Genomic DNA, 24,429 nt, shown 5'->3' with positions numbered 1-24,429 from the left:
GGAGACTGTGCTGAAAAACTTCGAGATTAACCTAGTTGTCATGTTGTTTGTTTTTAATTTTTTAGGCAATTAAATGGGCGTATGATTAAATTACCGGTTTTTCTTTTTTATTATAATTGAAGATTAAATATTATTTATTCAATTATAAATGCATTTTTTAAATAACATTAGGCATTATAAATCCGCCACCGACAAATCGAGGTAGTGATAGGAGTCACCTAATACTATCAAGAAATTAAATTAATTTAGTATAATTAATAAAATTACTAAATCTATAAGTATGCACAAAACAGAAAGAGAGGTACAAAGCAAACGAGACGCGTGTAAAAACATTTATGTATTTTTATTAACATTTTTTACAGGTTTTTTTTTATAGTTACATTATGATCTGTGCTTCGCATTTATTTTATACAAAGATAGATATAATAGGTAGACAGTAATGCGCGTATCACCTCTCACAGCGTTACCCGCGTGAGGCGCACTTTCTCGCGAAACATTTTAATTTCGTAAACAATTTCTTTCTCCTTTTTTTTGTCCATATTGGTTTAATGTAATATATATCGATATTTCCGTGTATCACTTTACATTTTCACAGAAATATTTCTCCTAAAAGTTCCACCGTTTTTTGTCAGCCGTCACTTCTTTCGTTTTTTTTATTTTTTTTTTTATATTTTTGTTTCTATCAAACTGCTGTTCACACTGACAAAATCGAACATTCGACACAATAATATGCGACAATAATTTGTCTTACAATGCGCAATATAGCAATTTTCACGTAATATTATTGACTAACGCAATTTTATAATCACTCTGTGTCGAGACACTGAAACAAAGGTAAGCGAACTAGGGTTATTAAAAACATTGAAAGACAATAAAAAAAATCCATATAAATATCTCGACCTTTTGTTGATTATATCTTAAACGTTACTTTACAGTTCTACGAATTATTTCAGTTTTTCTTTCTTGATTAAAAACTACGCATCTTAATATTTGTAAATTAAAACCAGCGTCATTTAAGAAATTAAGAAGCAAAATTACAAACTCAATTTCTCTTTAACGAACAGCATAATTGATTACAACGAGTAGGTCATATATTTATGAACCTTTTTAATTGCGTTTCACAAAAACTTTGAAGTACAATTTGAAATACAATAAAAAAAATATGAATAATTGTGCCACATTGCAACCAAATGTATGTCTCTTACATACGTATATAATTATAAAAAAGTTTTCACGCAAAGAAATCGTAGCGGCTAAAATTTATCAAGTTTTTTAAATCAGTCAAACTTGTATGTCTCAAATTGCGCACTTTATCAATGTGAGCCCAGCAAAATACATTGATTATTTTCAGTATTTTTCACAGTCTCGGTTTTGTCTCTTGCTATCACTCGTTACTTTTATATTTTCAAGCTGCAATTGAAATCTATCTCGATCACTGACATTAATATCAAAGGAATTGCAGCAAATTCACAACAAAATAACTAACTAGTCAGGCAACAGTTAGGCACTATTAACAAATTACTCTGTACATATATTCCGCCTTTAACGGACATACTGTCAATAGGCTGTTGGAGATTACATTGTATTTATCTCACAATGTATAGAAAATAAATTCGGTATAAAGAAATAAATTTCCAAACAAAAGTAATTTTGTTGCAGTTCATAAAGTTCATCCACCACAATACATTTTCCATAAAAACTTAACTAAATAAATCAGAGTTATCAAGAAAGTACAGAAAATAAGTCGCATATTGCAACCAAAGACACATTTGTGCACATGGAAACGTATGATCTCTTTGACATTAATGTCGTCTGTTTGCTCGATGTAGCGGAGCATGGATGTTACATTTCTTCAACACTTATTATTTAAATACCTATTGACATAAGCATGCGGATGAATTTCACCTGAGCCATAATTTCAGTCGCAACGCATCCACGCCATTTAAGTAATATCGAAATAATCGTTTATCCCGCACAAATCCAAGGTTCTCGTACAAGCGCAGCGCCGGCCTGTTAGTGATTTCAGTTTCCAAAACTACTTCGTCAGCGTCATCTTCCACCATCGCTTGGATCGCCTGTCTCACCAGATTCGACCCGATCTTTCGTTTCCGATATTTTACATCCACTGCTAACATCGCGATATAGCCACGCTTTATCACCTTCCTGTGGATGTCTAGTTTGCAGACAATGGCACCGACGCATTCTTCACCATGCATTGCCTTGAAAAATAGAAAAACAAGAACATTTCTGTGAGATCTAACGCTTGAGAAATAGAGAGCTATTAAAGCTATTATTTTTTAAATAATTTTTTAACATTAATATTTTCTAAATGCAACTTGAGAAATTATTTAAAAATCAATATTTTTTTTAACAATTGTAAGAAAAGCACACTTGCAAGAACACAAATATTAGCTTGAAAGCATTAAGAAACTTTCTAGAGGACACGTACCAGGAAGCACAATTTCGGCCAATTATGAATAAAATATCTATATGTGTAAATAGAATACGGTTCACTTAGGTCCTTTTGTATTAATTTCATAATATCAGGCATTTGTAATTCACTTGTATAGCTAACATATCGGATATCGTTGTCTTTACTTTCCATGGATAATGTTCCTGCTTGTTCTGTAACATAACAAGATGCAGTTTTCACTCATTTTCATATTACACATTGTTACTCGATACATAAGAATTTTAATCAAACAAGATACTCTTAAAATGCAATTCAACATAAACTACATAAAACGTTTGAAAACCCGAGACGATCTCAGGTACATAGGAGACGTTTTCAAACTAGAATCAAACCGGAGCCTCCCATCAAAAATAGGTTGCACAAGTCTGTTGTACGAAGGACAAGCTCCACAGATCTTACGCGAGAGGTAGTTGACGCGTGGCGAAAAACTTTCGACGTGCTCGAGCGTTTCTTGTTTGATCTTTTTTATATACCGAGTTTATCTACCACGCCGCCAGCAAGTTGGCGTTTATATACCATGTTGGTTTAAATGACTAGTTTCCATTGTTTTAGATTGCGCCGTGAGATCAGGGACTACGGCAGTCCTTTGGGGCGAGTCGCAGACACCGTTCACTTGAACCACCCCATTGACGTGCGGCTCGCCGCGCGCGTCTGTCGCCTCCAGGCTCAGACGTGACTTTATATCCAGGCTCGTGACGTCCCGTGAAGTCGGGAACCCCATTATCGCTTTGATCTTGCCGGCCGCCCCCGGGTCGCTTGCTTCCGCGCCGCCTTCCATTCTCCCGGTATCCATTTATCCCGGTTTCCTCGCCACTCTCTGTCGCACCACCCCCGAGAGACTCCCGTGACCGTGCTCTCGAAGTAGAGGACAACGGAGGAGAGACCTCGTCGACCGCACCGTCCACGACGCACTCGGATCCCCTTCACGGTGCACGAGCGCTTTCACGTGCGGCGTCGCGCTTTCAACCGAATTTTCATAATTATCGCTGGCCACGCGCTCGCCGGACGACAGATCTACTCCGAAACACGGACATCCGAGGCGAACCGCTCAACGACGGACACCATATTGGATTTTCCGCGGTGACCACCGGACTCGACCGCGGGGATGCGACTTGAACCGAGATCCGCCCGCGCGAGGCGGGCACGGTGCCGCCCTCGCGAATCGGAAATCGATTGTCCGCGTCGCGTGAAAACGCAGACTGACGAATGAACCTGAGGCTCGCTCCTTTTACCCGACGCGGGCAATCTATTCGTAGTCCACGGCCTGCGAACATCTGTTTTCGCGATTCAAGCGACCGTTTCGTTTCTTCAGCCAGCTCCCCCAGTAAGCCGGTGACAAACTGCGAGATTACGCTGTAACGAAAGAATTAGACGAGCTTTATTACATGAACCGTACGGTAAAAATATAGGAAAAATTGTTGCACTTGTTAGTTGAATAATTTATTAAGCGACATGAAAAAACAAGGTTTTAAAACCTTTGATGCTATTATATAAATATATGATATTTATATTTTTTCTTTTATCTGAAAAAATCCAATAGGATCGTGCCTGACGAAACTTTACAAATTTATTCTTAAGGCAACTTGACACAGAAATTGGATCTTTGTTATATAATGGCTCTGAAACATGTGGTAATAGGTGAGTGTTACCTGTAAATAGTTGTATTTTAATTTTACAATGTTACACAAAGTTTATGTAATCAACTTAGACTAATTATATAATATTTTCAGGTGGCGGTACCGGCTTTGTAGGATCCCAAATAATCAAATCACTCAATTTGGAAGGAATCTCTTGCACGTGCATCTCTCGAATGCCAGGACCAAATAGGATTTCATGGGTAGATCGGATCAGAATAAACTTGTGTGCCAGTTAGTAAAAATTGATTCAATTATAGCTGTTGTAATATCTGTAGAATGATTTAGAACGTTATGGGCTCCCGGAGAACACATCAGCTGTTATCAATGTTGCGGGACAAAATGTGCTTGATCCTACACAGAGATGGTCGCCTGGCTTTAAGCAAAATGTTAGGAATAGTAGGGTGAAGACAACGAAGGCTCTAGCGGACGCTATTCAAAATACTAAGGCCACAGTTTTCGCAACTATATCAGGAGTTGCATACTATAAGCCCAATAGCGTTGTATATACAGAGGAGAGCAAATGCGAGTCATATGATTTTTTATCAAGTAAGATCTTATCGCCTTCTGTAACATGCCGCTTATATTTGTAAGTTAATTTTGTTGATTTTGTCAGGACTTTGTCACGATTGGGAAGAAGCGGCAAAACTACCAAAAGATAGCAGTATTAGGCAAGTGACAATAAGATCCGGAGTTGTATTGGGAAAAGATGGCGGCATGATCAAACAAATTTATTTTCCATTTTTTTTTGGTCTCGGTGGACCGATAGGAAGCGGCAGTCAATACATGCCCTGGATACATATCACTGATTTAGTTTGCATGTTTCTATTTGCACTTAAAAACAACAGGGTGCACGGTATATTGAACGGAGTAGCACCTCAGGTAATGTATATAATTTATATCTTTCTTCGATTAAAATGCTATTATAAATTTTATTTATACGTATATTACTGTTTTAATAGCTTATAACAAACGAAGAATTTACAAAAGCATTTGCAGCGGCAATGAACAGACCCGCGTTTATGCCTCTTCCAAGTTTTCTTTTGCAAATATTATTCAGCGAAGAACGAGCGAAAGTGAGTATTATATATTTAATAAATTTGATATATACTTTTTTAATAACTTAATATTTGTTTTTAGATCATGTTGGAGGGACAAAAAGTTGCACCAAAACGCGTGACAGAGCTAGGATTTAAACATCAATATCCCGACATCGAAAGCGCCTGCAAGCAAATTGTTCAATGAATTATATTATAAAAGAATTTATTTAATTGTTATAAAAATTGATAGAGATTCGTGATTATTCTCAAGTTGTTACACGGTAATATATATTATCTAGATTGTTGATTATTAATACACCAAACTTGATATGCTTTGGAATTTTTTAATAGAATTAATCGTTATTTAGTAGTAAATTACTTATTGCAAAATAAACGAATAAAATCTTACTTTGTTACATAAATTTGTATCTAAGTAGTTCTTTCTTAGTACGCGAATTAACGTCATAAATTTTATTAATTTATTTGAAATAGCCTATTGTATAATTCGAAATATCCGCCTTTTTAAACACCATCAAGTTTGAGGCAATACTTGTAAGATGACACTACGTGTATGTAATAATTTCGATCTGAATTATTTAGGCTTGACAAGCCTACAAATCTAAACTTATCGTAGACATATCTCTGCTCGCATCATATGATTAATAAAGTACAATATATAAAATAAGGGAAAAAAAACAAAAAAGAAAAAATATAGCATCGATCGGATACGCAACATCATTAACAATATCTCAAATATTAAAGACAATCGACAGGTAGTAAAATCCACATTTTGTAGAAAAATAATTAATTAATTTAATTCGTTTGTCATTTACTTAATTTACGAGGAATATATTACGAGTTTGTAAAAATATCCAAGTCGAAGGCCGCGAGACAGAACTGCCGTCGGACAGAAATTACGCTTCGCAAAACCGTTATCGTAACTTGTGAGAAAAATGACCGTTGATAAGAACACACGTGTTCCGAAGACGAAACGATCATTCCCTCCCGGATCCGTGGTCATCAACACACTTTCATACGTGTATGCTCAAGTTTGCATTCATATAATGAACATTTAGCGAGCATTCCTTTCCTTTTCTCTCTTTTCTTATCCAAATTAATATTCAGCTTTTAATTAAAAATTTTTTAATTTATCTCACGGACACGAAAACAGTTGTTAACGGGTCGTTGCGATTTACAACGGTAGAAGTTTGCGAGCTGCTGCAGTTTATCAGGTGTAAATTTATTTTTCATTGATTTCACACCTAACGCTATTGTCTTTTATATATCTACTTTACGTCACGCCGAGACAAATTTATCATAATAAAATATTAAGTACATCTCGGCTACAGATAATGTTATCGATAAGACCCGCGATCAAGATTGTCATCACTAAATTTTCTAATCGTATTTTATTATCTCGATACATTATCACCCCGCAATGTGAAAAAGATTACGTAAATCTTGTACTAAAACTTTATTTAAATTCCACGAGCAGCCTCCTCTCGTTCTTATTGTTCCCACTGCTAGTTGGAAGTTTTTTTTTTTATTTATTTTTTTTAATTTTTTATTAGAACCGTGCAAGACAAATTTTTATGACAAAATGTACAGCTGTCTTACGATAGCAACGACGTTACAAATGTCATATCTGAAATAACTTTGATAAGTTTACGATAATACAATTCTTTTTTCCTTTTTTTCATGAATCATGATCCCATCGTAATCTTTTTCTGTTTAGTACACATGTCAGCTGGTAAATATGTGTCTCCGCGATTGCAATTAATCTCTTATGAATCTTTTGGAGCACGAATACGTCCTTATCTGTTAAGCACACATGACAATTCCACCGGTGGCGATAAATTAAACCGCGCGAGTAAAACCGCATATTTATCGCACGTCGCTTTTCTTTTTCGTTTCGCCTTGTAAATCCGGACTTGCGTTACGGGCGATTGATTTTCGCCACTCTTACGTTCCGCGGCTGCAATTTTCACGCTTGAAGCTGCGAAAGGTGATCTCGCGCTCTCGACGCTTTCGAGATATTTCCCTCAGAGAAATCATAATTAATTTCGCACGGAACAATCGGCTGTTTCGTTTAACTAAGTCGTCCGTAAAGGGAATTTATTTTTACGAGTATTTTTTTATGCGAAGCGGAATAATAAAAATCGCTACGACGGGATTATTTAAAATTTCAAACGCAGAGTCTGAGCTTTGGTATTTCAACGTCCAGCGCGAATAAACACGTCAAGGATATGGAATAAAATTGTAAGATCGTCGGTTACGACGTAATTATTTCGAATAGAATTTCAATGCAGATCTTTAAGCTTTGACGTCTCAACTTGCCTCATCTCCCCGGCCGACGCGATAAAGACGTGGAGGATAAAGTCAGGCGGTTAATCGGCGGCGCTACCGCGCGCGTGTAAAATCCGATGTTTAATGAACACAATAAACCGAGGAGGCCCTCGTAGCGATTTGCATAACGGCCTCGCGTTAAAATCACGGTCGCGGCGCGTAGTCCTTCCAGATATCCGCGAAAAGGTCACGCGGGATTAGATGCGAGAAATCAAACGGCGCGTTCGTTCCGCGGTGCCCGGAATCGTTTCGTTAAATCACGTTCGCGAAAGATTACGTTTTCGAACGTCTCTCTTCGCGTTGGCGCGGGATACGCGCCGAGAATATCGACGACGCTCCCGCGGGGAACGGTTTTCGCACGGAGGAAACGACGAAGGGGACGGCACGGAGGAACGCGGGGTAAAAAGAAGATGGGGAGTAAGACCGGGCGGGTTCTGAAAGTGGAACGGACCGTGCGCCAGTGCGGGAGATAAGCGCGGAGACGAGAAATGCCCCGGCTGCGCCGCGCGGCGTGATTCGTATCTTTTTCCGCCTCCGTCTCTCTCGCTCCTTCTTCGCTCATCGTTATCTATCTCTCCCCGCGGAGATGTGGAGTCTGCGCTCGGTAAGTGCGCCCCTGACTGTCGGCCGACTCTCGCGGCCGAGCCGAGTGCAGGTGCGCGCCCGCCAGTCTGTCGCCAAGTCCCCTCTCGATGCCCATGCCCCGGGTGCCCCCCTGCTGCCCCTCTACCCTCCCCGGATCCCCGCTGCCATCGCGATCTCGTCGCCGCCACCGCCGACGAGATCGCGCACGCCCTGTGGACCCCTCCGCTAGCCCCCCGCCGTTCGGCCATGGCGAACAAGGTGGCAAAGGGAAGAAAGGCACGATATCGCCGGCACCTACCTTCCAGTTTTCGTGCCCTTCACTCCTCCTCTCTCTCTCTCTCTCTTTTTCTTTCCTTTTTTTTTTATTCCTTCTTTCTCCCGCTTCCTTTCATTCTTCTTTCGTTCTCCGCGCTCACCTGAATCCGGGCGTACGTACGTACGTACGTATCTGCCTGCATCTCTCGGCTTCTCGCTCTCCTCGTTTCCATCTCCTCATCTTCGATCTCGAACGATTTCTTCTCCCCTCGTTCCTTTATTACGCCGTGCTATCTAAGCCCCCGCCTCGTTCTTCCGATTACCTTTTTCCTTCTTTCAGGCGCGGCGGGTATTTTTTTTTTTATTATTTTTCTTTTGCCGACCAAACGTGCCCCCCACTACGACTTGACGCGAATCTTCAGTTTCAACTCTCCGACAACGGTACTTCAGCTTTGTATTTCACACTTGAGCCTACATTCTCGCAAAACGTCAAGCCTTTTCCCACGTTGATTTCATCTCCGTATATTATAAAAAGAAAAGAAAGATCAGCATCCCGTTGACGCGGATCAAAACAAGGCCGCTCCGTTAACGGCGGGATAAATCTAATCGGAGTCTAATCCCGGTGCTTCCCATCTAATCGCGCGTACATCCAGCGGTAATTCGCTGCCGGTTGGTAGTTCAGGACGGGATACTAGGCTCGGCCGGTCCTCGACGGGGTCGTGTAATCGCGCTGGATAAACAGACGCGCGCCGCCGCATCGCGATGCACGATAAATCGGAAAGGAATTTCTGACAGGAGAGAAAGAAAGAGAGAACGCCGGGCGGGTGGCCGGTCGTGGGAGGGACGACGAAACTCATCCGGCGCGGGGCACGCCGCGGAGACCCGGTGAGATGAAGAAAAGGAATGCGAAGAAACGGCCGGGCATCACGACCGCTCGGAAACACCCGCCTCGAAGCCTGGAATGCGCCTGGTTAATCCCGCGAATGCCAGCCGGGAGCGCATCGGCGCTCGCCGATGCGTGGGCATCGCGATATCGTGGACCACTTTTCTTCTCCTTGGTCGACGTTTATTCGCAATTATCCGCGAGCCCCCCCTCTTTTCGCAAGTCAACCTTAATCGTTTTTAAATTCGCAGAAAAACGAGACCCGCCACCGTCTTAGTCATCGATTATTTCGGTCGGTGAAACGTGTCCTTTAACGAGGCCGTTCCTTAAAGAAAGACACCTGGCGAACATAGTATCGGCATCGCTTGCACGAAAGTGTCGGCCGAAACCAACGGTACCGGCCGGCTCTTTTGTCGCGCGAGCGCACAAAAAAATCATTCGGCAAAAATGACAATTCCGCTTTTCACGAACGCGTCAGGACGCGACGAAGAGACTCTCGAAGCTCTACGGTGAGTCGTTTCTCAGGTTCGACGTGGATACGCAGTCTTGTACGCTTTTCTTTTTCTTTTTTTTTTTTTTTTTCTTTACCTTTTTCTCGCGAGATTCTCGCATACGTTTGGTCACCTTGATCTCCGGCCGACTCCTCTGGAATTTATTGCACCAACCGCGTTTGCAACGATTGCATCATCGAGCATTCTTTTTCCGCCTCGCGGCCGGGAGTAAAAACGCTCGCCCGTTCACGTACGCGCGTTATACGATCCCGCTTCCGCGTGCGGCGGAATTTCGCTCCTCGGGGAGAAAGGTCCTGCCCGTTTTTAAGGGTCGGGGTCGAGGGACAGGGAAAAAAAGCACCTTAGGCAAATTTATTGGAGCGCGCGCAACAGCGACGGCGACGGCGAAGCCGCCTATGGAGTAACGTGGGTCGGATTGCCCATTCGTAATTAATGAAACGCTTTAAAAGACACCTGTGCCTGACCATCTCTGCTTGCCGCACAGGTGGCCGCCTAGACTGTTACGGCGATAAACCCGGTCTCGTACAGGTGCGCGCCGCAGGTACGCCGGTACTCTATGAATCGGCAACTTGGCTTGCACGCCGACACGACAAAATCCCAGTCACGGGGGGGACTATCTAATAATTCTGCGCTATCAGCATCGATCGTCGAGCCACTCGGCGAAGAGAAAACGCCTCAATAATTTTTTAATACCTCGCACGTTTCAGATTCACCCTCGAGAAATTCCTTCCTTCGAAAAGAATGCAGCAGGGAAAAAGTTGCATAATCACAATTATTAAAATTTTATTTTCCCCTTAAAAAAAAAAAAAATTAATTAATAAATTGCATCAAACTATTCTTTTCTTAGGATTTTAATATTTTCTGTCCAAGATCGATAGAACGTTCTTTCAAGAGCACCATGTATCGTCGATAAACCGTAAGAACGTTGCTCGATAAGCTGTGAGATTAACGTGCATTTATTCCTCTGGAAATTTTTCCCTCAAGACACAATTTTTTTTTTTTTTTTAATGGATCGTCCAAGGCACGTTCTCCGATCTTAGCAGAAATTCGAGCTCTGCCTCTCTCTCTCTCTCTCTCGTCCTAGCAACAACGACAACGAGCCGGAGAATCACGTACGCGGTGAAACGAGGTAAGAACGGGAAACAGCTAGGCTCCCACGAATCCTCCCCCATGCTCATTGTAAAACCGTGAGGGAAAGATCGCGGGAGAAAGGGCGAAGGGAGACGGATTCCCGGCCGTGACAGTTAGATCAATTTGAGCGCGTCGCACTCGTGCGATAGAGATTTTTCTCACAAAAGGAGCCGAAAAAGCGCCGGGAGGAAGTGCCAGCTTTTTCCAAACGAAATACAAACGTTGCGAGGCGACGAAACGTTAGTGACGTCACGTCAAGTCGCTACTTTCGACGAAATGAAATTGGTCTGCGTTATAGTAGGTGGAAAATGCAATTTAAACAAAGGACGTGTCAAAGGTGGCAGCTGCGAATAATTAACCTCCTCGATAGCTCCGTGCCGCTTGAATGACAATGTACAATGGGAGGCGAGCCGCGCAAGATTCGGTCATGTGCGCACTTACGGGCTCGCATAGGTTCACATACGGGCGTTCACCACTCTACGCATCACATGGCCGACTTATGAATGGTATCTGCACACGTTCCCACGTCACTGAATGAGCTCAGGTCCCTCGCGTCCGGCAGCATATCGTAACCCGCTTCTATTCCTCACGTAAATCGTCCAATTCTCATCCCGCCCCCCTTTCCCCTTCCTACCTAGCTTAGCTTTCGGATAGTATATCGTTAAACATAGATGTCCGCGTGATAATAGACCACCGCGACAAGGTGTCTGAAAGATAACCATCTCAAGAGACCGAACTTGCATCTAAAAACCGTGCCCAACGTTTTTTTTTAATACTAGAAGAAACTATGCGCGCGTTATTTTTTAAGAGACTCCAATTTTTAAGTACAAAAAAAAAATGCTGCGACTCACCAATCTGCACGAGCTTCAGCGGAATTGTGGAATACTGCCGGTGACTGTAACATAAAAAGAAATATATCAATGTACATACGTATATATAAAGTTTAAAAAATTTAGGCGTCAAACCAATTTTTTATAAATAGGATAGGAATTTTGACAGCGGCTATTGCGTTTCAAGCCTGACGAGCAGTTTGCTAAACGTAAACTGTGCACAAGCGCGAAGAATATCATTAAGCACATTTGCATAAAGATCCAGCGTGTTGGGACGTTTTTTTTATTTGCGCGATTATCATAAACGGTCCGCCCGAGTTGGTCGTGACTCACTTATTATAATTCAACCTTCTGTTTATTTCAATCTTTGTAATTTAAATACGAAATGTCTCTTTTGCTAAATCGAAAACGTGGAGCAAACTGATTTTCAATTAAAGCTCCGAGGTCTGTGTCGCGAATGCTTTTTAAAATAGTTACGTCGAAACTGAGAGAACAGGGACGATTAGTACTTGAGCGGGGATCGAGTTCGCGGTCGGGTTGATTTGTAATTCTCGTAGATAGCTTCCCCTCCCCCCGGAACGTTTCAAGCTGAACGAAACGCGACGCAATCGCAGCCGCGTCATCAAATACGCATACATCGGCCTCGGCTCGGGAAACAGGTGTCGGCTCGTAGAGCCGTTGCTACGGTGGCTGGCTTAGATCACGGCACTGACAGAGACGCACCGGACGGACACCTGCACGCCGCTGATTGCACGTGAGATCGCCGGTACCCTACCTGGAGTCCTATCCGCCGTCTTTCAAGCCGTACATCTCGCCTACCCCGGCGGCCACTCTTTCTCTCTCTCTCTCTCTTTTCTCATGTGACTCGACACATCCCGCGATACTCGCAATCGATCCTCCCACGGAGCGCGGAGAAGCGGAACCCCAAGGATGCTATCCCACGCACGCACCCGCGTGCGAGATAAGGAGAGAATTGCAGATCGAAAGAAAGAGTCGAAAGGCAGCGGGGGCAAAGAAACCGCCGCTTAAAATGGAATGGACAATAATGGCGAACGTTCGAAGCAGAAAAGAGAGAGATGAGAGGCGGGAGGGAAGTCGCATGGAGCGGAGACTCACGCACTTCGCGCCACGAAACACGCGGTCACTCCGTATAGCCGAGAAAAAAGGAAGAAAACCGGCGTCGGAAAGAAACAGCTCGGCAGAACGGGGATGAGGGGAAAAGAGCGAGACGACGGGAGGGAGAGAGAAAGAAAGAAAGAAAGACCAGAACCTCCGAGAGACGAGGTCGAGGGAGAAAGAGCAAAAGAGAGAGCATTAAAAGAGGGAGCGAAGGGCAGAAAGAGAGAAGGCGCGCGAGCACGACGAGAACGGACGGGGTCGCTCGCTCGCTCGCTCGCTCGGGACGCAACGAATCTGAGAAGGACGACGAGATTGGGTTATGTCGGAGGCGCCGTGATTCAACCGAACGCGCAGGTGTGCCGCAGACTGGCCGGCGCCTCTCCGGAATGCAGGCCCCCCGTTCCCTCCCTTCTCCTCCCGCCGTTCTCTTCTTGCCTCCCCCGTCGGTCGGGCCGGGTCCCTCCGGGTTGCCCCCCTGCCTCTCTCGGCCCCCCCCCTCGCTCTGGACGCTCCTCTCCTCCACGTCCCGAACTCCCTGCCGGGCCCCGCCGTGGTACCGCGACTTCACCACTACCATCGCCAATTACGGCACGCAAGCGCAAGTGCGAGCGCACGGAGGTCCGGGTCTGTGTGTGAGAAATACGCTCGCGCGCCCCGACGACGCTACGTCACGTCCTCTCATGGCAATCAGTGCAGCTGGCCACCAACGCGTTCCCACGGGGCCAGATCGACCAGGCCAGCTAGGCTTCGGTCACCTTTGCGCGCGCGAGCGCGCGCCTCTTACCTGTCTCTCGCTCTTTCTCTTTTTTTTCCCCGATCTTTCTCCCGCCGCTCCTCCGGATCTCGCTCTTCTTCGCGCGCTCGTCCGCCTTCCCGCGAGCCACTCGGCATCCTCTTTCTTCGTTTTTTTTTTTCTCTTTTCCCCCGCCCGCCCTTTGTACCTGCTGCCCGCGTTGCCCCGTGAAGATTCCGCCCACTGCCCGCGAGCGAGATTTCAATACCTTCGGAAATGGACCCGGCGTACTTTGAAATGCGGAGGCGGAGGGGGTCTCTTAAATTGTAAACTCGTTAAAACAAAGCTGACCGCGAGAGCGAGAGAATCGCCGCGGAAAAATATAATACTCTTTCGATTTTAATTGCAAACAGTTTCAGCGCCGGCAGGACCAAACGTGGAGGCGATGCCAATGTAGCTGGCGATCGAATTCTGGCTCGTATCAAAAGTATGATTGGCAATGAACGTCACGGAGAAAAGGGGAAAAACTTTCTCGCCGACACAGGCGGATCTCTCGTACTTGATGCCGTTCCGCGTTCCGGCTGGAAAGTGGTGTCGGATAACTTCTCATGGGTGGCTGGCAAGTTTCTGGTCTCTTTCACGCGACTTCGCCTAGTTTCCGAACACGAGCCACCGCGCCGCGGCTCGTTGCCGAGAGTTATGACGACAGGGGTTACGGGGGCCGCCGTAATCAATGAGGGTACCGTAATCACGGTTCGATCTTTACGAGCGAGTCACGATTTTCGGGATGAAACAATGGCCGCTTTACAAACGGCTTTTCCTGTAAACGAAAAATAGAGGAAAGGAAAAGAAAAGAAAAACCCCCCCGTTCTTTACAACTCTTTCTATCTAGACAATCTAATAACTAACGGACGAAGGAGACGCGCGATGGTTTTACCGGGCGAGAGGCGAGATCGCGTTCCGAGCAGGTGTCTTTTACGATATCCCGTGTCTCTGTGTGGTATTCCGAAAACGACTCTGCCTGCGCATTGTAGAGAACATGCCTCTCTATTATCTGCAGTTGCTGGTTTAACGGTGCCCTCGTTGAAAAAAACCCCTCCGTATTTCGGTTAATGCCACACACAGGGCACGCACGCGGTGAACGAAGTAGCCGAGTTTCCATGACAATGTCCCGCTCCCCCCCGTCTTTCCCGTGTTCGAGGGCACCTGAAAAATGCCAGATGGATCTCGCATTTGTGCCGAAGATGGCAAGACGGTCCTAGAACTCCCGGAGGGCCCGTCGTTCTCTCGAAATATGGATTTATCCTCGCTTTGTCCCCGACGCTAGGAATTTCGCGCCGTTTTGCAACTTTTTATTTCACGACTTACTCGACGACCTTCACTCGCACGTTGCAACAAATTCGAGACGAGAGGAATAAGAGATGACATAAGTTTTAAGAATCTTATATAGCTGGAAGATATCTCGAATCGATTGCGCTTAAATTTTTTTTTTTTTTTTTCCTAATTAAGCGGCGTAAAAACGACTCGAGATTAATTAAATCGCGCTTATACGCCGCGCGATGTAAAACTTTTTTTTTTTTTTTATCTCGCGCGCATTCTTCGCGGCAGGTAGACGCGGCGTGGAATTCTAGACGGCCGTTTCCTGTGAAAGTTGCAAAATGGACAAATAACTGGTGTCGAGTCGCAGTGCTCTAGATCGCATGACGATGACGCCGAGGCGCACCCCGCGTCGAAACGGGTCAAGATGTTTCTCGCCCCGTTAATGACTCGCGGCATTAAAATACCGGCGGATTCCGGGTATTTTAAAAACGGACGGCGGTATTTTCGCAGCGCGGACGGTTTGAACAGCTGCGCAAATAGTGGATCCACGCGCTTCCTCGGCCCGTGATTTCTGTCCCCGGCTCACGTTCCGCTTTGCAATTTTATCGCCGGTCCCGTCGAGAGAGAAAGAGAAAAAGAGCGAACGTTGTCTCACGACAATTCCACCGCTCGCCAAATCGATATGCATTTCAGGTGTCCACGCGCGCTAGGCAAGTGGAACGATAACATTCGCGGGGACAAGTATTTATCCAAGGCGGAGTAACTTTGCTCGCAGTCATCCAGAGCCCTTCAGCTTTTCAATTTCCAATTTCATAACGTGCACGTTCTCGTCGTCGTCGCGCAAAAATATGATTTTAAAAATAAATAAATAAATATTAAATATGAATAAATGCCCGGGCGTTACATGCCCGACGATTTAATCAGCTGTGATTGAAAGAGGACATTATTGAAAAGCAAGTCGTACGACGATTTAAAAACTTGTGCTCTTTCCACGCGGCCTAATTGATGAAGAATCATATTCCCCTTTCGCGGCGCGCTTTATCGAGATCTGACGTGCTCGCAATTAGCGCCATAATACTCGGTTCGACGAAGAGATTGTACATAGGAAGGCGAATAGATAATGAGAAGGAAGAGGAGAGGAGACGCGAGAGAAAGAGCGCGAACGAGGCGAAGCGTGAGCGTTACAGCCGCCTCGTTCTCTCGCTCTCTCTTTCTCTCCTTGCCACCTTCTCTTTCGTCCGTGCCTCTTCCTGATACGATGTTACAGTCTCGTAGGCAGCCGGGGGATCGGGAGAGTCGCCCCACAGCTAACACGTGCAAGGCGCACGTGCACTCCGAAAGAGAGACCGACCGCTCTAGCCGCCGGCGCACAATCATCGGATGCCAAGATACACTCCGCGGAATAATTTTCGATGAGGCGCTCCCATGTGTGCGTGCGTGCCTTCCTCCTTCTCTTTCTTCTCCCGCGTCTTCCTCCATCACCTTCTGCGGCCAGGAAAAACCGAAAAAAGATTCATCGCGAAGGCGAACGCGAGCGAGCGCGTTCAGCGTCATCGTCGATCCGCGCTAAACAATCGCCCGGGTCGTTTATCGGATAACGTTGCAAAAATTAAGTACGATCTTCTCGAGCACGCGAAACGTGACCCAGAGCTTTAGTAAAAACAAGAGTAAATCCTAATTAAAGAAAAATAAAAAAAATAGAGTAATATTCCTTTAATTTCGGTACCGATAAAAGAGAGTTGCGCGAAAGACGATTGTTTCGCGCGAGAATCTTTGCGGAAATCCTTGGTGCGATCGTCCCACGACTACGCGAAATCGTATTCCGCGTCGTGCGCGTAAGATATCGAATTGACGACGGGAAATGGTGCCCCGTGACGTTTCAGAAAAGAAGAAAGCTCGGTTTATCGTATCAGTTCTCGCATTGTGCCGTTCAACTTCCTGCCCGACGTGTCCGTCACGGCGAACAGTCCGCTTGCCCCGCGACCAGCCGAGGAAATCGTTCCCACATATCTAATCTCTATTTACGTCGCCTCGATTGATCCGCGATCGAGATAATCGTGTTTTGATCGGAGGAAGCGACGACGTGCGTGTTTACGCCACGGTTCTGCGTACAGCTGCACCAGCGATTACGCGTCGCGCGCACAATCGAGAAATCGCGGAGAATAAAAATAAGGAACGCGCACAAGTATTTAAGTCGTTAATCTGAGCGCTCCACATGTCGAGCAAATAAATATGTTACGGTTATATAATCCAATTAAGAGCGAATCCGCAGAACGCGCGCTTTACTTGAGAATTCGGAAGATTCAGTTAATTAAAATATCACTTCGAAGACGCTCTTTTCAGATTCGGACGGCGACGCTACAGGACGAGATCTGATCTTATGGCTCGCGATAAACAGCAAGCCTCAACGGGAAATCGAATAAAGTCCCTTGTACTTAAATTAGACGCATTCGTAATTTCGATCGGGTTATATAACCGTGACATATTTATGCGGTCCGGCGTACAAAGTTTATCGTAGATCGGTAGAGCAAACCCTACGCTCGACGACTTCTCACAATTGGATCTCTTGATAATCTCCCTTATCGAGAACGTAGAAGCGAGGACGATGCCAAACATCGATTATCAAGCGCAACTCGGTTACACGTCGATCGATCTTCTAGGTGCGCTCGAACCGAGAACGCAAAGTGATAACGTTAAAAACTGAGCGCCTTATCGCCCGATAAGATTCGTCTTAATTGAGCGGGCGCGAGGTGCAAGACGCGAGTACGGACGAACCAATCGACACCTGGCTGATCGGTCTCATCGACTTCCCACCTCCGGTGATTCACGGAAACTTGAATTGTCGATCCGAACATGCGGAATGACTCGTGGAAATTATCTACAAAAATATACGTACAAACGTGGCCTCGTTTGACCGTCAAACTGCAAGATTTTTTTACGTACAGGACACGTTTTCATATTCGTCCCACGTAAAAAAAAAAAAAAAAAAGGTTTGAATCTAGCTCTAAAAAAATTTCAAACTTTAATTATGCGATTTAATTGCCGAAATTATTTTTTGCTTCTCCCGGAAGAACAGGCACCCCCGGGTGTAAGGGTTCGAACGTGCTCGGGGAATTAATCGCGTCTCTGAACGTGGCGCTAGCCAGCCACGGATTAACGTTTCCGATATATTAATTAAGCGGTCTCCCTCGCAGGTAATGCGGCGCCAAAGGTGCATCGGACCTCAATGAGAAGTATCTGTAAATTCTCTCGCGTACGGCCGATGGCGTGCCGCGGCCCCGCGCATTTCCTCGATTTATTTATTCTCGGGGGTCAAGGGAACTTGGTTTCTTAAACACCGGGGTCAAGGAGTCAATGAGATCCGGTTGCTCAGGTATGTAACCGCACAAGTGTTTGCCCGCCGAGTCTCACGGGCGTTTCGCGCTCGGTTTTATTCCTTGTAATTTTCCACGGGATTGTTCCCCGCGAGCTTCTCCTCCTCCGGGTTTCAGACAGAGACTGAGAGAGGAAGGAAGAGAAGGAGAGAGAGACCTCGTCAACAACCGCGGCCGCGAAATCGTCGTCGGCGTTCTAAATAACGATCGCCGTCGCGATAATATCCGTCAACGGCCATCTTTTTGCGCGCCGGCAATAGGTGTGACTCGCCTCTTTTTTTATCCTTATCAGCAACGCCGAGGCGAAAAAGCAACCGCGGTAACCGTCGGAAAGTATTGCAAAATAGCGTCTCGTTTTTTTCTTAACAATTATTCCTGGAACTCGCGCGAACGCGTGTTTTTGTTCGCCGATAGTAATAAGCTCGCTCGCCTTTTTCTACTTATCTATCGCTTATCAAGGTGCGGAAAGGAAAAAGGACCTCAAAAAATGTCGCGAGGGCATTTTGTGGCTGACCAACAAGGCTGAGGCTTCTATCTCGGCCGTGAGGCATCCTTCGAGTTGCCTTATCAGTCTGTGTTACACGGAGGCGATTAAAATAGATGACTTTACATTTATTTCGACATCGTTGTCGTCTGGAAGAAGTCCGCGGGACTCAAAGTATTGCTAATAAAGAGATATCGATAGGCGTCGGGTGCGGGTTTGGTCTCCCAACTGCGAACTATCGCGTGGAACTTGAACGCGATTAAACCGGCAGATACGGTATCAGACTTCCGGACGAAGTGCGCTTTCTTTGAACGACTGCAATAGGCGTGTTATTTCGAGCGGTTTAATCAGAGGATTTGATGATTTACGGCCGTGTCGCGATAAGACTCACGCCGTTCGGGAATCTCGTTGGGGACAGACGAGGGAAGAGAGAGGAAAAAAAAAAAAAAAAAGAGAGCTTGGTGCAGCTGCGCCGCGAATCGCGCGAGTATCTCGCGAGCGGTAGTCAATGATTCCGCGCGTCCACCCCGCTGCCCTCAATTGTCTTCTTCGGTTCACGTCGGCGTCGCCTGGAAATTCTACGAAGCGTGTCGCCGCTGGTCGACCCTCCGTCTCCCTTGCTCTTTCTCCGCGTATCATAGCCACCTCCGTTTTTGCTCTCCGTAGCGCCGGACATCGGTTAGGTTCTCTTCAGGCGAGCGGTACCCAGGAATCACGGGGCGACGTGCGTGCGAGTACGTGAACCGGCGCGAGGGGACGATATTTGTGCGTTAAACGAAATGAAAGGCGAACGGGAGCGGTAAATAACTCTTGTCGCGAGGCGGAAAGGAATTAATGATTAAAGAAAAGAAGAAAAAAAAAAAAAAAAGGCGCCGGTAATTGATCCCCGACTCAATTTCCTTCTTTCGATCGCGCAAACGGCGGCGATAACGATCCTAGCGATCTGCGAGGCGTGTTTCGGGAGGAAAATCGTCCGGAATCACGGTGTGCGCAGGTTGGGGAGCTGACCATCACGCCGTGGCACGACGGACGGAGTAGAGCTGCCCGGAATGGTGGCGGCCGACCGCCTGTTACCGCGTCGCCGACGGTACCTTCGTTGGTAGTGGTAGCCGTGATGGCTAGTGGCTGGCGCCGCCGGACGTTCAACAATGGTCGCGTCCCCCTTCCCCGGCCCCCTTTTACGCTCTTCGTCGTGTCCCACCGACGCCGCCGGTCGCACAGTCGTCAAACACCCCCGACTACTGACAGCTTCGAGCTGGTCCCCCACGTGCCATGTGATCCTTGCCGATCGCGACCGTCGATTTCGACCAGTTGTCTTCTCGCGTGAATAATCAATCACGAAGATAAGGAAGCAAGGAATTTTTTCCGACGTGAAAATTTAAGAGGTCGAAATAGAGAAATATTTTTTTATTTGACGAAAAGAACAAGTAAATTAAAAAATTATTAAGATCTAAATGTTGAAATGAAGGAGTTGTAAATATCTTGTGAAAATTTTGAGCACTTTCCCTTTCCGTTATCGTTAATTGCATGGTCTCCAATTTTAATTATAAAACCTAGCGCTTAGATTGAAATAAAATTGGCACTTAATTTAATTTATCTCAAAGGGGAGAGATCGTCTTGAAACGGAGCGAGGTAACTTATGCGGGGAAGAAGAAGAAGATTCGAAAAATTCCAAACGACCGGGTCGCGTGTCGTTCGAAGCCACCGCTACTCCACTCGGGCAGCGATTGCGCCGTACAAACTGGCGGCGTTCTGGAGGGTACGAGCCGTGCAGGAGGGGGACAAGGCTATAAAAAGGCGCAGGTGAGGGGCGGAGGCCAGTCGGTCCTCCATCTGTCAGACGATTGCGTGCGCGTGCTGCTTCGGTCGTTCGGTCCACGTTCGGCCAACACTTTGTACGCGGCATTCGCGCTCGATTTTCCGCCGCCCCCAGACGCAGCTCGAGAGGATGACGCGGCTGGCCGGCGAACCGAGCACCGGAGGTTCGTGACTTCGTTCTCGCCCATCTTCGAGAGACTAGGGAGCGAGGGACCATCCCTGTGCATCCGCGCTCTTTTCACGTGCACTTGGCGCCTCGGACGTGGACCCCCGGCGGCCCCCGGCGATCGATAAGGAACGAGGTGGTGGTGTGTGTGTGTGTAGTGGAGCGCCGTCGTCGAGCGATCACCCACCCGACAGTGCGCCCGCGGACGGCAGCGTCGAGACGAGAGGGTGAACGGGAGAACGGGGGAGCGCCGGGACGGATCGATCGACCGCCCCCGGTTTGTCCGAGTGAAATCCTCCGAGACCGTCGGATCGACGTCCGCATGAAGGCAATGGTGGTGAGCCCGGTGAGCGGCCGCGTGCCGCCGAATCATCGCGGCGTCCTGCACAATGGCCTGGGAATCGGCGGCGCCAGGCGCGACCTCGAGGCTGAGGAGGTCGCCGCCTACCTGACGAAGCTCCGCTCCCTCGTGCCGGACATGCCGCGGAAACGGAAGCTATCCAAGCTCGAGGTGATTCAGAGGGTGATCGAGTATATCTGCGACCTGCAGACCGCCCTGGAGGAGACGAACGTTGCGCACCAAGACGCCAAGACGATGACGACCACGGCGACGACGTTGGAGCCGACGGTGACGACGACGACGACGACGACGCAGTCCACGAGGCAGCCGAGCGCCGTCGCGACGTCCGTCGTTCCCGCGACGGTCGCTGATCGGTGACCTGCCGGCTGGACCCATTAGGGTGTCCGGGTCGCGACGTGGCCTCTTTCCTCGTGGGACTAGGCAGACCGCCTCCGCCCTTCGGAAAAAAAAATGGGGTCCCCGAGGATGTCGCCTGGAAGACGAACGCCTAAGGACAAGGGAGGCGATTCTGACGAGAGGAACAACGAGTCCCGCGTCCGGTTTCTCAAGCCGTCCTCCCGCTCCGCGGCGGCGAGGAATTGTAAATAACATTTGTATATACGCTCATCGCATTCCACACGAGAGATCTCTCACGGTTTTAAGGACCCGGCACGAATTTCCCTTCTTCTTCGAATTCTTTTGCTCCTGTAGGATGTTGCACAGTTTTTTTTTCTTTCACCGATCGCGTGGCCACCGACCGAATCAATCTCGACTACCGACGGATCATCAACTCCGCGCGAATCGGGATGCTGGAGTGAGTCCTCGCGAAAGTTCATCCGGTTCTTTGTCGATCCGTTAGGAACACGTCGCTCCCGAATTACATTCAAGTAATTATGTCGCGCCCCGCCCAACCAGTCTCGCCAATCGATCGCCTTTTCTCGCGGCGGTCCTTTCTAGAGAACGCGCTCTTCGAGATGAAACCGCGCGACGGAATCAGCGGATCCTCGATGCTGGACTTAACGATCGTTCGGAGCCGAGAGATCTCGGGCGCGATCCGCTCGAGGACTCCTTTAACCCTCAAACGGAACCCGGCCACGATAATCCCAAAACATATTAACTTTTACATTTTCTAAATGTCATTAGAATATATATATATTTTTTTTTATTCCTTAGTGTCCTGAAATTATGATTTAAAAAATGATTTAGAAATGACAAACTCTAGATCTCGAGATATACGTAAAAAGCAGCAAAGTGGCCAGTGTTCCATTTGAGAGTTGACGCGTCGTCCCCGATTATTCTATAATTATCACCACGTCGTTGTTAACTAGCTCTTATATTATAATTTAGAAAATGCTGATTCCCCCTCCTTTCCTTCGGCCCTTCGACCCGCGCGAATATTGTATATTTGCAAAGACTGAACGGCTGGAAGTACATCATTGCGCGGGCGTCCTGCACATACACGTACACACGACAAACAAAAAAAAAAAAAAAAAAAAAAAAAACAGAAAATTATAATAAACGCAAGCTGTGTCCATACGCTCTGTTTCGTGCATTTTGTTATCTTGCGAGCGGCGCAATTCCTGCTCTCCGACAGCGTGTCCTATCGATCGCGGCCGCGCTAGTAAATAATTCCGTAACTCCTTAAAATCCCACGTTTCCCCACGAAAATCAGACATCGACGACGAAAGCTATCGCTTCCGCCTTTAGAAGCGAGACGCCTCGTTAACTTGACCGGCTAACATCCGTTTCTACTCGAACCAGTTCTAATCTCGGTCCAACGTACCTTCTTTCTAAAGATAAACGTGACGAGTTAAATAACGCGATATTGCATAACGATCGCGTAATATAACGATTAAAATAAATGTACGTTTTTGTCGTATGTTTTTTTCTGAATTAGAAATAAAGAGATGTTTCCGCGTGGATGTATTTTTAAGATTAATTTCAAGTCTCGGCCGTGCTTTCCACGTCGCCCGCAAATCTGTGGAGGACACGACGATATCGGGAACGGAAGCCGGATGGCGGCGGCGACGACGACGAGGGGTGGCGAGAGCGGACGGAGGGCGACTAAATAGGCGCACGTGCGCGCAACAATCTACGCACATTGCACGTGCGAGGAGGGGTGACGGGGCCCGCCGTTCGCCATCAGTCTCGTCGGCCGACGAAGGATGCGCGAATTGTACAAAGGGCGACACGTCGTTCACGGTGGGGTGTAGGAGTTGGCAAAGTTCCGTATTGATCCGTCTTCTGGCGCGGGTCACGTGCGCTTTCCTGGGAACGCTCGATCCGGGTTATACCCACGGGAACCGAACCCCATTACGCCTTGACGTTCCTCCCTCTCCCTCGCGTCCTCGCCGTTCGCGCGAGGGGGTGCGCATTCATTACCCTCGAAAGATTCAAGGAATCCTCCAAGAGCCCTCGAGTATATCAACCCTTCGCGCTTACGCTTCGTGAAATGTTGTAAAAAATATTGAAAACTATTGGCGATTCGAAGTCAATCTGCCAAGCTCGCGTAACAAGTTATTATATAATTACGTCAATCGTAAAAATGTTGTCCGGCCAAATCACCGAGACTGATAATGTTAAGAAAAAAATTTTCAGTCGTCTCAAAGTTTGAATTTGTAATAATTATACGTAGATGTCCCGCGAACGTTAATCGAGCGAAATAAATGTTAGGTTAGATTTTACGGCGTTTCGCCGTGCTTATGATAGATGAATCGCCAGAGGGTAAAGATCTCTCTTCTAACGCGAGGGTAGCAGATTACACTCCGTGGCAACTGCCGACTGTCTGATAATCGCGAATAGTACGCTGATAATGGAAATGAAAGCTGACTCACTACCGGGATCATCTTCCTTCCTTGTCCGCGACACGTGCGACCATCAAACACGGAGGGGGCGCCCTGCGTTTCTATGACGGTCGATATGAAGTGTCGCGACGTCAAGTACGAGAGGCGTTCACGTTTCGTTTTTACTCTCCCCGAAGCAGTTTCGATAGCAAATGTAAAGCTCCTGTCGAATTTGGCCGATTTTGTCCGGAAACATATCGCATTCAATATCGTCCTCTTCTCACAGTAGCTGCACATACTCGATACAAAACCTTGGAATGTTTCGAGCAATCTGCAAAATTAATTATAATTAATATATGCGAGTAATCAAAGTAACGAAATAAAAAAGGGGAAAAGGAGGAAAAAAAAAAACAGAAAAATTACAATTGCAAAAAATTAATTACACTCATGGAAATCAAGAATTTGACGTCATATTTTTGTTTGCATTACGAATATAAAAGACGATCGCAACGTGATTAAATTACGAAAAGCCTGAAAAGTATTTTTCAAATCGGATTATCATTCCATGAAATAAATAAGTGATGTCTATAAAATAAAAAGAAA

The 24,429-nt window shown here is 46.5% G+C and overlaps 3 protein-coding genes across 5 annotated transcripts; 2 read left to right on the top strand and 1 right to left on the bottom strand.

The window, feature by feature from the left end:
* Positions 1-317: 317 nt before the first annotated feature.
* LOC139106546 (N-alpha-acetyltransferase 30) lies at positions 318-24,169 on the bottom strand. Its single transcript, XM_070663416.1, has 5 exons — positions 23,878-24,169; positions 11,711-11,754; positions 2,990-3,826; positions 2,450-2,625; positions 318-2,219 (listed from the first exon to the last, which is right to left on the bottom strand). Exons 3-5 carry the CDS (start codon positions 3,264-3,266, stop codon positions 1,902-1,904), a joined length of 771 nt encoding a protein of 256 aa, XP_070519517.1. The 5' UTR covers positions 3,267-3,826; positions 11,711-11,754; positions 23,878-24,169; the 3' UTR covers positions 318-1,901.
* Positions 3,736-5,555, top strand: LOC139106545 (epimerase family protein SDR39U1). 3 transcript variants are annotated; one of them, XM_070663414.1, is made up of 7 exons: positions 3,736-3,870; positions 4,014-4,111; positions 4,204-4,310; positions 4,386-4,656; positions 4,724-4,989; positions 5,070-5,183; positions 5,248-5,555. In XM_070663414.1, exons 2-7 carry the CDS (start codon positions 4,087-4,089, stop codon positions 5,350-5,352), a joined length of 888 nt encoding a protein of 295 aa, XP_070519515.1. In that variant the 5' UTR covers positions 3,736-3,870; positions 4,014-4,086; the 3' UTR covers positions 5,353-5,555. The 3 variants fall into 3 exon arrangements, with proteins under 3 accessions (XP_070519515.1, XP_070519514.1, XP_070519516.1); XM_070663413.1 differs by having other exon boundaries at positions 3,760-3,899; XM_070663415.1 differs by lacking the exons at positions 3,736-3,870; positions 4,014-4,111 and having other exon boundaries at positions 4,396-4,656.
* Emc (Basic helix-loop-helix domain-containing extra-macrochaetae) lies at positions 21,035-21,421 on the top strand. The gene has a single exon (XM_070663599.1). It carries the CDS (start codon positions 21,035-21,037, stop codon positions 21,419-21,421), a length of 387 nt encoding a protein of 128 aa, XP_070519700.1.
* Positions 24,170-24,429: the final 260 nt, after the last annotated feature.

Source organism: Cardiocondyla obscurior, linkage group LG11 (genome assembly GCF_019399895.1).
Source record: "Cardiocondyla obscurior isolate alpha-2009 linkage group LG11, Cobs3.1, whole genome shotgun sequence".
Classification (NCBI taxonomy): Eukaryota; Metazoa; Arthropoda; class Insecta; order Hymenoptera; family Formicidae; genus Cardiocondyla; species Cardiocondyla obscurior.
Note: the sequence above shows the minus strand (reverse complement) of the source record. Positions and strands in the feature narration are given on the sequence as shown.